The sequence below is a fragment of the Tinamus guttatus genome, unplaced genomic scaffold (assembly GCF_059628265.1).
Source record: "Tinamus guttatus ecotype Peru unplaced genomic scaffold, ASM5962826v1 Tinamus_guttatus_pri_ptg000172l, whole genome shotgun sequence".
Classification (NCBI taxonomy): Eukaryota; Metazoa; Chordata; class Aves; order Tinamiformes; family Tinamidae; genus Tinamus; species Tinamus guttatus.
Genome location: NW_028288706.1, coordinates 4184694 through 4198904, shown reverse-complemented (window position 1 = coordinate 4198904; position 14211 = coordinate 4184694). Strand labels below are relative to the sequence as shown.

General features: G+C 55.9%; 1 protein-coding gene across 1 annotated transcript; it reads left to right on the top strand.

The window, feature by feature from the left end:
• Nucleotides 1–814: 814 nt before the first annotated feature.
• Nucleotides 815–13038, top strand: NLRC3 (NLR family CARD domain containing 3). Its single transcript, XM_010222176.2, has 17 exons — nt 815–1034; nt 2370–4113; nt 4307–4393; nt 5282–5365; nt 6254–6337; nt 6889–6972; nt 7403–7486; nt 8092–8175; nt 9378–9461; nt 10205–10288; nt 10390–10473; nt 10821–10904; nt 11041–11124; nt 11209–11292; nt 11574–11657; nt 11942–12025; nt 12541–13038. The coding sequence occupies exons 2-17, from the start codon at nt 2375–2377 to the stop codon at nt 12629–12631; spliced, it is 3009 nt and encodes a 1002-aa protein (XP_010220478.2). The 5' UTR covers nt 815–1034; nt 2370–2374; the 3' UTR covers nt 12632–13038.
• The last annotated feature ends 1173 nt before the right edge of the window (nt 13039–14211 follow it).

Genomic DNA, 14211 nt, shown 5'->3' with positions numbered 1-14211 from the left:
GGAAGGTGAGTGGCAGCAGGGCAGGCACAAGGCAGCCCTGGAGCAGAGCTGAAGCTGAAAGAGAGGAAAGCTGCAGGGTTGCCAGGCTGAGGTTCTGCACTGCTGTGGGCTGCTTGAATGACATGGGAGATTTGCACTGAAGGGATGTCTTTGGTAGTGCAGGTCTGTTTGAATCCTCTTTGGGAGGGCTGCAGTGACACAACAGGGTCCTACAGATAACTCCTTAGAGCCCCACATCCATACCACAGAACACTGGTTCTCAAGCTGTGGTCCATGGGCCAGACTGATGGGCAGAATGATGTTTGAAGGAAATCCATCATCTTGGTAGAGTCTTCTCTTACAAGCAGAGTGAGATGGGGTGTCAGGGTGTGAAGACTGATAGAGATTCTTGGTCCAAGGGCTTGGGGACTGCTGTGCAGACACAGTGGGAAAGGCTCTCTCTGGAGACAAACAGTCTTCCTTAGACTGTTACCTCTGCATTTACTCTGCTTCCAGGAAGAAATGTAATTTCATGATCATGTTCTTAGGTTTCTTTGGCTCTGGTTTCTACAGCTGATGTCTTGGCCAAGCAGCTCCTAATAAAATAGCCCGCCACAGCTTTAAGATGGTGTCGTCCCAAGGAGAACGTTGTTAGTGGCAGATCCCTCTGAGGTTTAGTTCACGCCCTGCTCACAGTGGGATCAGGTGCTCCACTGCTGTGGTTTCTCATTGCCCACCTGCCATGTACCCAGGGCTCATACAACCTCCAGCCCCCTTGCTCTGCCCTCCCACAGAGGCTTGGATCAACCGCTACCAGAAGCAGCTGGCGAGGGCCATCTCGCCCCAGTTCCTGGAGGAGATCATCTGCTACCTGCGCAAGCTGGAGCTCCTCACGGCAGAGGAGGCCGGCCGCGTGCAGGAGGTGAGCTCCGTGCCAGAGCAGGTGAGGGCCGTGGTGGATGTCCTGGCCGGCAAGGGCAGCTACGCCTCGCAGTCCCTGCAGACCTTCATCGAGACCACCAACTCCCAGCTCTACCTCCACATCACCGTCTATGGTAGGCAGGCCACAACGGGTGTCTGTGGGCACGTTCTCTAGTTATGGGTGCACATGGGCACGTTCTCTGGTTACGGGTGCTCGCTGGAGCACCCCTGAGATGTGCACAGAGCCAGGCTGCACTGAGCAGCTCGGTCAGGTCAGGAGCCCTGCACAAGTGATGGGGTTGCGCCAGGGGCTCCTCGAGGCTCAGCTGGGCAGGTGACAAGAGCTCCATGGCAGGTCTGAGGCCTTCCTCCAGGCTCGCAGTGCATCTCCACGGGCAGCCCTGGCATGCATCAGTGGCCACATGGGGGCAATGGCTCATGCTCCTTTCAGGCAGAGCAGAGGGCCAAGGCAGCATCTAGGCTTGAGCGAGTCACAGGAGAGAAAGAGGCAATTTGGGGAGAATACAGCACAGACGCCTTACCTTGGAAGGTGGCACGTCCCAGGGAATTCACTCAGGCAGTCTGACAGAACTGGATAAATCCTCACTGCCACCCCACTGCAGCAATGTCATTATCAGAGAGGCAGCAGGAGCTCAGGCAGAACCCGCACCCTCTGTGACTATTCTTCAACCTGGGAAGGGGGAGAAACAACAGAAAACATCTCAGACATGCTAAACTGCAGCTTGGAGGCATCTCCTCTGGGCTCGCTAACCAAAGGCACCAGCCCTAACATCAGCCCTATACAAAATAACTTCTCAGGGTTATGCTTAATAAATTGCCACCTAGGTAGTGAAATGCAACTTCCTGCAGCTTTCAGTGGGGAAAATGGAATAGTGCAATCAGGAAGGAGCTGCCTGGCTGGTAACTGGGGAGTGCAGGATGAACGACTTGCTGGCTAGGGGCATCCGGAGTTCGTTTCTCACCGTGCTCCACGTCTGTCAGCCACCAGTGAGCAGATCTTTACGACATCTTGCACTTCATTTAAAACTGTAAATGATTTGCTAAGCTATTGCTGAGAGCCACCTGGCTGCTCAGCACCACATGGACACCGTCCTGAGGGACTGACACCTCTGCAGAGCACAGAAAGCCCAGCGCAACCACAGCCCCTCCGAGAGCCATAATCGGATATATCCAGAGCGGGGCCGGGGATGCCCTCAGCCCAGAGCTGAGCTCAGATGGAGAGTCTGGGCAGGGGCTGTTACGGATGCCCCAAGGGAGGCTGCTCAGGGCCATTTAGGCCTAAGAGTGCACTCAGGGTCCTGCTACACACTGCTGCCTACCACGCTTCATGCAGTTCCCCTCTTCATAGGAATGGGAGAAAGGTCATGTCTTTTGTTTACATTTATGGTAATCATCCTTCTCCTGCCCTCCCCCCTCCTCTTCTCCGAATTTCGCTTCTCTCTGTACAGAACCGATGGTGCAGAAGCATCTGGAGAGCCTCCAGAATCACTATGGGAACGGTTTGGAGACGGGGCCGCTGCAGCGACTCACAAACCTCCTGCTAGTGGAGGGCTTGACAGATATCCAGCAGAAGGAGCACGACATCCTGCAGATCGAAGTCACCAAAGGCCTAAGAAATGCATCCAAAAGCATCCCTCTAGAGAAGCTCTTCCTGCCTCTCTCCAAAGTCAGCATCCCCCCTCGGATCTCCATGACGGTGGGGGTGGCTGGCATTGGCAAAAGCACATTGGTAAAGCTCTTCGTCTGCACGTGGGCAAAGGGGGAGATCAACAGGGACATCATTTTTGTGCTGCCTCTCACCTTCCGCGAACTCAACACCTACGAGAAGCTCTCTGCCGAGAGGCTCATCCGCTGCGCCTTCCCGCACATCACCGAGCCCAACTGCATCTCCGCGGGCTCCGCCAGGACGCTGCTCATCCTGGACGGCCTGGACGAGTTCAAGACTCCCCTGGATTTTTCCAACACCGTAGTCTGCACTGATCCTAAGAAGGAGATTCAGGTGGACAATTTGATCACCAATATCATACGGGGCAACCTGCTACAGGAGGCTTCTGTCTGGGTCACCTCAAGGCCAACAGCGGCCAGGCAAATCCCCGGGGGGCTTGTTGACCGCATGACGGAAATAAGAGGTTTCAGAGCTGCAGAGATGAAAGACTTTTTGGACCAGATGTTCCTGGACAACAGAGACTTATCCAGTCAAGTCCTGCACCACATCAAGGCTAATAGATCTTTACACATCATGTGTACAGTTCCTGGCTTTTGCTGGATTTCTGGCGCTTCAATAGGTTATTATTTAAAAAACAGCACTGACCAATCCCAAGAAATGACAGTTGTTCCTAAGACCTTATCAGAAATCTATTCCTACTATTTTAAAATGGCTTTGAGCAGTGACTGGCCAGAAAAGCAGAGAGACACACTTAGAATAGAGCAAGCTATGAACAACAGCAAAAAACTCATGGGTAACCTGGGCAGACTGGCATTCTACGGCCTGCTCAAAAGGAAGTATGTATTTTACGAACAGGACATAAAGACTTATGGCATAGACCTTTCCTTGCTGCAGAGCAGCCTGTGCAGTAGGCTGCTGCTCAAAGAAGAGACGCAGTCCTCCACGGCTTATTATTTCTCCCACTTGACCATTCAGGAGTTTCTAGCCGCCATTTACTATTACACAGCTGCCAAGCGGGCAATTTTTGACCTCTTCACGGAGAGCGGCATGTCCTGGCCCAAGCTGGGTTTCCTCAATCACTTCAAGAGTGCTGTTCAGAGGTCCCTGCAGGCAGAGGACGGGCAGCTTGATATCTTTGTGCGCTTTCTCTCCGGGCTTCTCTCCCCGCAGGTTAACAAGCTGCTCTCCGGGTGGCTCCTGGTGAAGGACGAGCACAACAGCTTCAGGAGCCCAGCAATCAGCTTTCTCCAGGGCTGCCTGAACACAGACTATGTGATCTCCTCCAGGACAGTAAACACCATGCAGTGCCTGTATGAAATTCAGCACATGGAGATTGCAAAAACAGTGGAGGAAGCAATGAAGAATGAGAGTTTGGCTGGGATGCTAACGCCAGTGAACTGCTCTGCCTTGGCCTATCTCCTGCAGGTCTCCGATGTCTGCATGGAGGAGACAAACCTCTCCAACTGCCTCACTTACAACATCTGCAAGAGTCTGCTCTCCCAGCTCCTCTTCTGCCACAACCTCAGGTAAGTTGCCATGGGATTGCAGCAGGAGAAGCAAGCTGGGACACTGCTCCCTTTTTTCTGTGCTCTGTAACTCAAAATCCCAGGTGTCTCTAGGTGTAGGCCCAGCAGCACTGTGGGGCAGCTGACAGATCTGCCCTGAGGATTGCATTTCTGCCCTGAGCACTTCTGGCTTCTCTTTTGTGCTGCTCTCCAGGCTGGACAACAACCAGTTTAAGGACAACGTGATGGAGCTGCTGGGCAGCATGCTGAGTGTGAAAGACTGTCAAATCCAGAAGCTCAGGTAGGACCCAGTGCACTGTGGGGAGCTGCTAAGGGGGATGCACAAGAGTGAAGGCAGGGAATGACCTAAGAAACCAGGATGGGAAATTTGGGGAGTGGCTTTCCCACTGACTCCCTAGGGTGCTAGGTCACATGGATGGCCCCATGTGGGCTTATTGCCCCCAGGCTCTGTGCTGGAACTGCTTATACCTCACCTTGGCGAAAGCACTTTCTCCTGGCAGCCGGGCAGGCGGCCTCGCCTTGTTTCTCAAGGACATCTGCTGCCAGCAGCCCTCCACCTGCTTCCTGCGCAGACCAGCATTCAGTCAGGGTTGCTACTGGTGCCACCCACCTAGGTTATTTTTAGCCAGATTCCTACCCCTTTGCCATTCCTAAACCTATAATTTGGATAGCAAGATACGTACTGCTCGTCCTGGGAATCTGCTTCCCAAGGTCCTGGCTGTGCGGCAGGGATGGACACATGAGGAGAGGCCTATCCCCAAGCAGACAGATCCCCTAGCCCCCAGCAGACACACAATCACAGAATGGTTAAGTTTGGAAGGGACCTCTAGAGATCATCTAGTCCAACCCTCCTGCTCCTGCAGGGACAAACCTCCTGCTGGGGGAGTCACGGCATGATTTAATCAGCCTAGAAACACCTTTTCCACTCTGTCCTTGCAATCCCCTGCCTGGTGTTCCCCTCAGGAGAGCAGACCTCTAAGCACATCTACTTTGCAAAGCCTCGAGGAGTGCTAGCGTGGACCAAACCAATACTCCTCACCACGCTCCTCTGGCGTGCCTTTTCCTACCACATCCTTGCCCAGTGTGGCCAGCCGGGCTTGCAGACATGTCAGGGGTTGTGAAAGCCTCTTTCTTCCCCCAAAGACATCTAATTTCTTTTTCTTGGCAGCTTGGCAGAAAACCAGATCAGCGATAAGGGAGCCAAAGCACTGGCCAGGTCGTTGATGGTCAACAGGAGCCTGATGGCCCTGGAGTAAGTTACCCTGCCAGTCACTTATACCGTGCAAACCCCACTGGTGCTGGGGGTGCACCAGCCATTCCCATGGCCAAAGCAGAGCCAAACCTCACCTGAGCTGAGGGGTGTCCTTCAGCCCCCCAGGGTGCACTGCTGAACAGGCAAACACAGCTCTTGGGAGCTGCTGGCCTGGTGCCCCACCACAGCAGCGCCCACTTGGCCTCCTGCCTGTGGCTGCTGTGCGGAACGAGGAGCTGCTGATTCCCCCAAACATCAACTCAGCAAAATGGCCAGATCTGGGGGGTGGATTTGGTGACAGTGATGGGCACCTCCGAGAGGAACATGCCATGCTGGTGGGTGCCCCTTGGACCAGGCAGTGTAGCCTTGGCATCTGCCTGGCAAACGGGGGTGCCGAGGACCCTGCTTACCGGGCAGAGGAGGATGTGGGCACCACTGCCTGTGGGGAAGGCTGGGTGGCCGCCAGCCTGCACATGGGCTTGGGGCCCTTGGAGCCCCAGCTGATGCCCACAGCCACAGCGCTCCACCCGCAGCGAGCCCGCTGCTAGGGATCCCACCTGCTGCAGTTCCAACTGGGGGATCGTTCATAAATAACCAACTCAAAAGCAATTACCGTCCCTAGTGGTGCTGAATGTGGCACCAAGGGCCCTTTTGCTGGGACAAGCAAACGGGACTGCAATGGACCTCTGTCACCTCTGCTGCTTCCTGGCTGCACCTCTCCGTGAGCAACCCCTGGATGCAGAGCTCCTGCCACGGGGTGGCATTGGGCCTGAGCTCAGCACAACCCTCTTGGAGACCTGCAGCCAGAGAGCCAGTCCCTGCCCGGCGGGGGCTGCTGCTCTCCGTCTGCTCACTCTGTCTGTCTGTCCGTCCTCTGCCTCGGTCCAGCCTGCGAAGCAACTCCATCGGCCCCAAGGGCGCGAAAGCACTGGCTGATGCACTAAAAAAAAATCAAGTCCTGCTCTCTCTGAAGTAAGTGTCTCCCTTTCAACCTCCACCGCTCCTCTCGGAGCCGATTCCCAGGACATATTTCCCTGTAGCCATCCCTTATCCCATTCAGAGTTTCCTCCTCTTGTGGGCCAGTGCCTGAGGAGCCTGGGGCAGAATCTGGTTCTGCCCTGCAGAGCCAGCTCATTTATTTCATTGCTGATTTGGGTTTTCCCATTGAAACAACTTACCTAAGTCAACATGAAGTGTGAAGTCTACCTTCCTAAATGAAAAAAAAAAAAACTTCTGGCTAAGCAAGCTCTGAGGAGGAAAACAGTGTGGGATGGGAGGGAGGAGGAGTCCTGGGCAGAGACGCGCGGGGCAGGCGCCCTTCTCATGCCAGAGGCTGCTGCAGAGAGCCAAGAGGCGGCGGGGGAGGCGAGAGCCGAGAGCTCGGGCTCTGCACGGCCGCCTGGGCGCGGGCTGTGGCGCAGGCAGCAGCGCTGCCTCCCCGTCCCGCTGCAGCGGCGGCCGCGCATTGCCCTGCTCCTCTCTGCTCCGCTGCAGCCGTGCATTGCTCTGCTCTCTCCTTGCAGCCTGCAGCACAATGTGATCAAGGAGGAAGGTGCCATGTTCCTGGCCGACGCTCTCGCAAGCAACCACAGGTTGACGACCTTGCAGTAAGTGCTGGGACCTGGCGTTCCCCCCGGGCCCTGCTCCTGCTCCCACAGGACAGACCACCCCCTGGCTCTGTCCCAGCCCAGCACGGCTGTGTCCCTGTGGCCTCTGGCTACGCACGCAGTGGCGGAACCTGGCCCTTCCCGTAGCAATCCCTTCCCCACTTCTCCTGAACCAGGAGAGGCAGTGAGCCCTCTTTACCTTCCCCATGTCACCTCTCATGGCAAAGGCCTCCCATAACTTCAGAGACGGTCACCAATGTACAAAGTGAACCCTTGGGTACCTATTTCCAAGCCTTAAACATCATCAGGGTGCACACAGGGTAGAAGGGCACTGCCAGGCCTGAGGAACAGTCTAAAGAGGACAAGGAGGTAGGGGTGTCCAACAGGGATGTACTTTGAGCTGTCTGACTTGGATGACTTTGCTCCGCAGTCTGCAGAAAAACTCCATCGGAACCCACGGTGCAAGGAAAATCGCAGAGGCCCTGAAGCAGAACTGCAGCCTCAAGGAACTGATGTAAGAGTCTGCAGAGGCCACATGAACGGCTGGGCCAGGGCGAGGGAGGGTGATGGCAGCAGTGAACTGCACTGGGATCTGTGGGTGAGAGTTACAGGCAGGGGTCTAGGCCCTCATATAGAGCCAGGGCACATTTTGGTAGCTTTGTCCAAAGGGGTTCGCAGAGGTGGGAAGGACAACAGAATCACCTTGAGCTCAGCTGTGCTGAGACACTCTACAAATCTGTGGAGGAGCAGAGAGCAGGTAGCCATGAAACAAACTGAGAGGCCAAGCCTTCCCTCCAGAAGAGGTGAGCAGTGGGTCCCCAGGACCTGTGGATACATTAAAAGCTATTTCAGCTAAAAGACAATGTTGATCCAAAAACAGAGATACCATTTGGCCTCCTGCCTGCCCATCTCCAGAGTGGCCGTGATACCAATGGTCTTGCTTAAGACATCCACCACTGTGGCATACTTCTCTCCACACACACACACGTGAAGGCAGCTGGGACACTTCCCACCATGTAGCTAAGAGGAAGGGTGCTCTCTGCCAGCACACGGCGTCGTGAGCCCCGTGCTGCAACGTGGCTGGGGCTGCTGCTAACACATCTTCCCCTTGTGCCGTAGACTCTCCAGCAACTCTGTAGGAGACAACGGCTCAGTGGCCTTGGCTGAAGCGCTGAAGGTGAATCACAGTCTGCAGAGCCTCGAGTAAGTCCTTCCTCCTCAGCAGCCCTGGCTGTCGCAGTGCCCTGCTGCTGGGCTCTGGCCTAGGCTGATGGATGCAGCTCAAATGCGCCGAGGGCTGCCGGGTCTCCCCTCGTCCACCCTCACGTCTCTGGGGAAGACGCAGATGGGAAGGGCTGGGGGAGCCCTGGGACCTTCCCCCTACGTCCTGGAGAAGCTGCCTGCCTGGCATGTGGCAGTGAGCTCCTGCATCTTTCCTGGGAGGGTTTCTAGCATTGTTAATATCTTTAGAGTGGGAATGTTAATTAAAGCCACTTTGCTCTCGGCTGAGGAGGTCTGGTAACCTGCAGACTCATGTCCTACTTCCCCTCTGCTCCCCCATAAAGAGCACAGTCCAGCATCCTCACCCCAGCAAGACCCTTCAGCATCCCTGCCTGGATCCCTCCATGCCCTCAGCCGCCCCTTCCAACACTCCCAGGCCCTTCCGTGTCTCCCTGAGGCCACATGTGTGCTGTGCAGAGCACAGCACTGCAGAGAGCTGGGACCGCTCAAAGCAACGCAGGGAGCAGCCCTTCCCTCATCAGCGAGGGCACTGAAGGAGTTAATCCTCAACCCAGATGGTGAATTTTCTCCCGCTTTTGAAGGGTACTAGTAGTTTGAGGCTTTTTCCCTGAAATGCAATTAGAATTGACTAATGAGGTCAGAAGATAGCAAGGTGGCAGAAAGTCAGGGGAATGGTGCAAGCTTCACCTTCAGAAACACCAGCCAGCGGGGACTGCTCCTCCCATGCAGCAGAGCAGAGGGTTGGTGGCCACGGGCAGGCAACCTGCCCTGCCTGGGCTCTTTGTGGGACTGGACAAGGACCAACAACCCCAGGAACTACATCCCTGCGAGCCGGCAGCTGCAGGGGGGCTGCCTGGGAACAAGGCTCTCTGGAAGCGCTGGCCAGCCCTGTCACTTCTGCTCAGCGGGGCCTCGCGGGGGGCAGCAGAGCAGCTGTCCCACCCTGGTGAGATGCTCCTGGCCTGCTGCCCCTGCCAGGCTCCAGCCTTGCCCCACAGCCCCTTGCTGGGTTCCCACTGCTCCTCCTACTGCGTTGGTTCCTTTAGCCTTGCAAAACCACAGGGCCCTCCCCTGCCTCCCAGTGCAAAAGGCACTTTTTCCCCCCAAACGGCCTACCTGGCCATGCCCGGAGAGGCCCATCCTAACACTCTCCTCTATGCCAGTCTCCAGAGCAACTCAATCAGCAACGCCGGGGTCACTGCACTGACGTGGGCGCTCTGCTCCAACAAGGGCCTCATCAACCTCAAGTAAGTGACAGCATTTCTGGCCACCTTGTGTGGAAGTGCTGCCACCGTGGCTAGCGTGGCTTGCACAACACTTCCCGTGACAGCCAGTGATACAAGAGAGCTCTCGAATCCCCAAAGCAGCCTCTGTCCCTCCTAGTACTGACAGTCTTTTCTGGCTGTTAGTTTTCCCCCCTTCAAGATGAGTACCAGTTTGGCCATGTCTAGCAATGAAACAATTACAGCAGGGCAGGTAGCTGGCAAAACCCCAGGTTTTGCCCCCGCCTACAGTTTTCAGATGTGTAGGATGTGCAGTTGAAATCCAGCTGCTCTGAGGGACAGATAACAGCTGGACACAGCATCTGGATCCAGTCTATCTGCTCGCAGGCCAGCACACCTCGACAGCTGCTTGGGCAAGTGAGCTTAGCTAGATTTAGTCCATTCCTTATAACAGAAATCACCTCACAAGTTGTTTAGCTCCTTGTTTTCAAAAGGGTAGTCAAAGCTCTTGGACAAAATTACTGGATGTGGCTCCCAGTGTGGGCTCACATCTCATGCTTGTCCTCGTCTAGAAAAGGATGGAAAAAGGAGCAGTTTCTGTTTGCAGGCAGCACATTTTCCCCTGGAGATGGAGCTGCAGATGCTGCTGGAAACACAAGTCAGAAAGAGCACCACTGAAATAAACAGTTACAGCATCAGAGAGGCGGGCAGGGGACTTGGCAGTTCTCCCCAGCCCTAAGGGCACGTTCTCCTCTCTTCTTCCTTAGCCTGCGGGAGAACTCCATTGGCAAAGAGGGGGGCCCTGCCATCGCCCGAGCCCTGCGGACCAACAGCACCCTCAGGAAGCTGGAGTGAGTCTGTGCCCAGGAGGGCACCCACACTGCTGCACGGGGGTGCTGAAGTTGCATCCAGCTGCGTGTAACTTGTGTCCTCCTCTGCCCCTTGCCTCCAGCTTAGCAGCAAACCTGTTGCATGATGAAGGCGGCAAGGCCATCGCTTTAGCCATGAAGGAGAACCGGGCGCTCACATCGCTCCAGTGAGTTTTCCCTTTAATCCGGCTTGCTTCTGAGGCCTCATTTTTAAGCCCCTCCAGCAGGTATCAGGCCGGGACACTATTTCTGAGCCTCAGCCCTGTCACAGCATGAGAGCATCTTCCCTAAATTGCCTTCCCATGGGATTTGCATTGTGCCATCCAGGCTGGACCCATGAGGCTTGGCAAGGCCTTGTCAGAAGTACTGGGTGAGCAGGGGCATCCAGAGCCTCCATTACTGCGGAGGCAGCTGAGGGGTGCTGAGCTCACCGGCTGCTGGTGCTGAGCCTGGAGGGATGGGGAGTCCTTGTATCATGCAGACCAGGGCTTCACGTCCCACTCTCTTTTTGCAGCTTACAGTGGAATTTCATTCAGGCAAAAGCCACCACCGCCCTGGCTCAAGCACTACAGTACAACAGCAGCCTGGCCAGCCTCGAGTAAGTAGGCAGTTGGTGCAACTCAAACCCTTCTAGGGCTGCCAGGTCTCCCATCGGTGTCTGCTCCTCAGTCGCATCTCTGGGGTTCAGGCCTGGGGGATGCGTGAGGAGCTGACAGAGCGCTTGCCTGTCTTAGCCTGCAGGAGAACGCCATCGGTGATGAAGGAATGGCTGCTCTGTCTGCTGCACTCAAGGTCAACACAACCCTGGCAGATCTCCAGTGAGTGTTTGGGCTGTGGTGGTACCTGGAATGGTATGGTGGCCTAGTCAGGACAGGCACTGAAGGGTCCCTGTTCTCTTGCAGTCTTCAGGTGGCTTCAGTTGGCACAGCTGGAGCCCAAGCTTTGGCAGAGGCCTTGATGGTCAACAAGAGCCTGCAAATCCTGGAGTAAGTGCTTGTTGGGGCCTTCAAGTCCCTGTTGCTGTGACACCGCTCCCTGCGGGCCTTTGAGATCCTACTTGTCAACTCAGAGCTGTTGTCACCTCCATAGTGTGCTATCCAGACTGTGGGCAACGTGACCCCAGCTCGCCCGGCCAGCTGCTTGCTGGCAAGAGGCCGCGTCTCCGACCTTCTCATGTCCACAGACAGCACAGGGCCTGGCTGAGCTGTGAGCCACCCTGGGATGCCTGTCTCACCTGCCCTTCCTCATGGCCTGTCTTCCTTCACAGCTTGAGGGGAAACTCCATCGGCGTGGCAGGGGCCAAAGCGATGGCCAACGCGCTGAAGGTCAACCGCAGCCTCCGCAGGCTCAAGTGAGTATCCTGCTGCCCCGGGTACAGTTCCAGGCTTCCTGGAAAGGGCAGCGAGGGGACAGCAAGGCCAGGGCCTCTCATTGTAGCAAGTCACTAGCCTGACAACATGCTCCTCGCATCCGTGTTTGTGCACACTTATACACACACACACACACACACACCTGGACAAGCACAGCTGCACGCTTGTAAAACCAGGCCAGCACCCCTGTGTCTGCAGAGGGAATTCCTTCCCTGCGGCCACGTCTCCTTGATCAATGTTTCCCAATTTCCTTGCCTCCACACAGCCTGCAGGAGAACTCCCTGGGCATGGATGGAGCCATCTGCATCGCCACAGCTCTGAAGGGAAACCACGGCCTCAAGTATGTGAAGTAAGTGACCACGAGCACTGAACTAGACGGTAAGACACAGGGCAGGAAGACCTCAGGGCCAGTCAGGGGAACCCTCCTCACCGCCAGTAATGCCCATTCCCAGCTCCGTGCATGGGCTTCCCTGGCAGGGTATTCCCCTCTCTGACTGCTGACATCCACACACAACTCTAGGTCTCATCACTCCTCCCTGGAGGGTCGGTGATGTCTTCGGGGCAAAGAACCACCCTAAAAGGCAAACATTCTCCAAAATACCATACGGCCAGGCTGGCTTAGCCCTTCCAGCTTCCCAGAAGCCTGTTACTGCCTCATACCTGTAGCCTCCAGCGTCTCAAATTCGAAGCCTCCATGACCAAGGTCCCAGCAAGAGCTCCAGCCTGGCATGGGGAGGGTGCAGAGGATGTTGGTGTAAAGCTGGGGAGCTTCTCCTGTACCCAGGAGGGGAGTGCAGGGGTACCTGCACTCAGGATCTTGCTCTCCCCTGTGACCAAGTCTGAACTCCTCCTCTGCTCTCACAGCCTGCAGGGGAACCGCATTGGCCAGTCAGGAGCAAAGATGATCTCAGATGCCATCCGAACAAACTCGCCCGACTGTGTGGTGGAGGTGTGAGCTTGGCTGGCTGCAGCGAGGACACGGCCCGGTGGGGCGGCCAGGCGTCCCTTCAACTAGCACACCTGTGCCGGGAGCTGCTTGGCTCTCCACCTGCATCTCACAGAGGAAAATGAGGAAAGGAGAGCGCCCGAGCTCCCCAGCATGGCCCAGGAGGAGCGGCTCACAGCAGTGCGTGCTGGGGCCTGGAACCTCTGGATCAACAGCCAAGACCTGCTCCTGTTAAAAGCTGGGAGTTTGCAACCTTCCCCGGTTCATCTAGGTCTTGGGAGATTTTTAGGACTGCAGGAATGGGCAAAATGCAAACAGGAGGGCAAAGAAGAAGGAGGAGGGGGAAAGAGCCCACGAGTCAGGCTCTTCTCACGTGGTAAATGGAAACTGAGTCCCCACCACCTGCAGTAGCAACCCCCTCTTGTGATCTCTCTGGTGCCAGGGAATGCAGTGCTGTGCTGAGAGCCTGACCCAGGTCTGGCACATCCTGATCACTCAGGAGCATTGCTCTCTTGCCAGACTGAGTCTGCAGGCAAATGCAGCAGCACCCCAGAACTCTGCTCACAGAGCCAGCTCCCCTCCATGTAGTTCACGAGGGCTAGGGATCCCAGAAGAACTGGGTGAAGCACTTCTCACCTGGCTAAATAAGTGTCCAATCCGGGAGGTTTCCAGGTTACTTTGGTCCCAGGGAGTCATCAGAGGTCTGTCGTTTCCTTGCTCTGATCACCTGTGGTGCTTTGGACCTGACATGTCACAGCAAGGACTTCTCCCCGTGCAGGATCTCTGCAGGGTTCCAGGCAGGAAGCACAACCTGTGCCTCTCCCTCAGGGGCAGGTTGATTAGGGCTGAGCATGTCAGAAGTGCTTGGTCTGTCAAACCTCTCTATCAAAGCCTCTTGGAAGAGATACGAATCCCAAGAGTGGAGCCATCTAGAAAGACCACAGGAAATGAGGAGGAGGAGTGGGAGAATGCTTGTGGGAGGAAGAGCAATGCACAAGGATGGGCCATCTGCAGCTGACATGGCTAGATGTTATAGCTGGGAGCAGCTCATCTGCAGCAGTTGTGACCTGCTGCCATCAGTGGCACTGACCTTCAGACATGCCTTCCTGATGCCCCAGCTGCAGAGCGGGTCCTCCCTGCAGGTCGCCTTTGGGATGGGTGGCTGCTGAAGGCAGGCGTGATGAGTGGTGCCTTGGTGTGCATGGCTGAGACCCAGCAACGCCCCAAAAGGTGCTGGGTTTACAGATGGTTGGTTGCAGAGTCCTCCTGCAGCAACTGCCCCCATCCTCTACTCTGCTCCTGCCGGAGTCCAACACCCTGCTGCTGCACTCGGGCCAGGGAGACACAACTTCAAGGAGCTCTGTGGCCTGATCCTGAAAAAACGCTGGGATGACCTGTGTCTTTAAGTGCATACTTGAAAATAAAGCGGTTCCTAGCTGTAAAGCTGCCTTGTGTTGCCTTACTGGTTTGGTTGTAGAACATCACATGTGACACTGGGGAGCACTGCCAGGCCTTAGTTCTGCTGCCTGGACAAGAGGTCTCATGCCATGTACTAGTGTGACAAGAGGGCCCCTGGCTCATCCTGCCTT

Excerpts from the sequence above, each read along its gene's own strand:
- NLRC3 (XM_010222176.2), top strand. The coding sequence starts at position 2,375 with ATGGTGCAGAAGCATCTGGAGAGCCTCCAGAATCACTATGGGAACGGT. Across the intron at positions 6,973-7,402 it reads CACAGGTTGACGACCTTGCA|TCTGCAGAAAAACTCCATCG; the intron begins GTAAGTGCTGGG and ends TTTGCTCCGCAG. Across the intron at positions 12,026-12,540 it reads CACGGCCTCAAGTATGTGAA|CCTGCAGGGGAACCGCATTG; the intron begins GTAAGTGACCAC and ends CTGCTCTCACAG.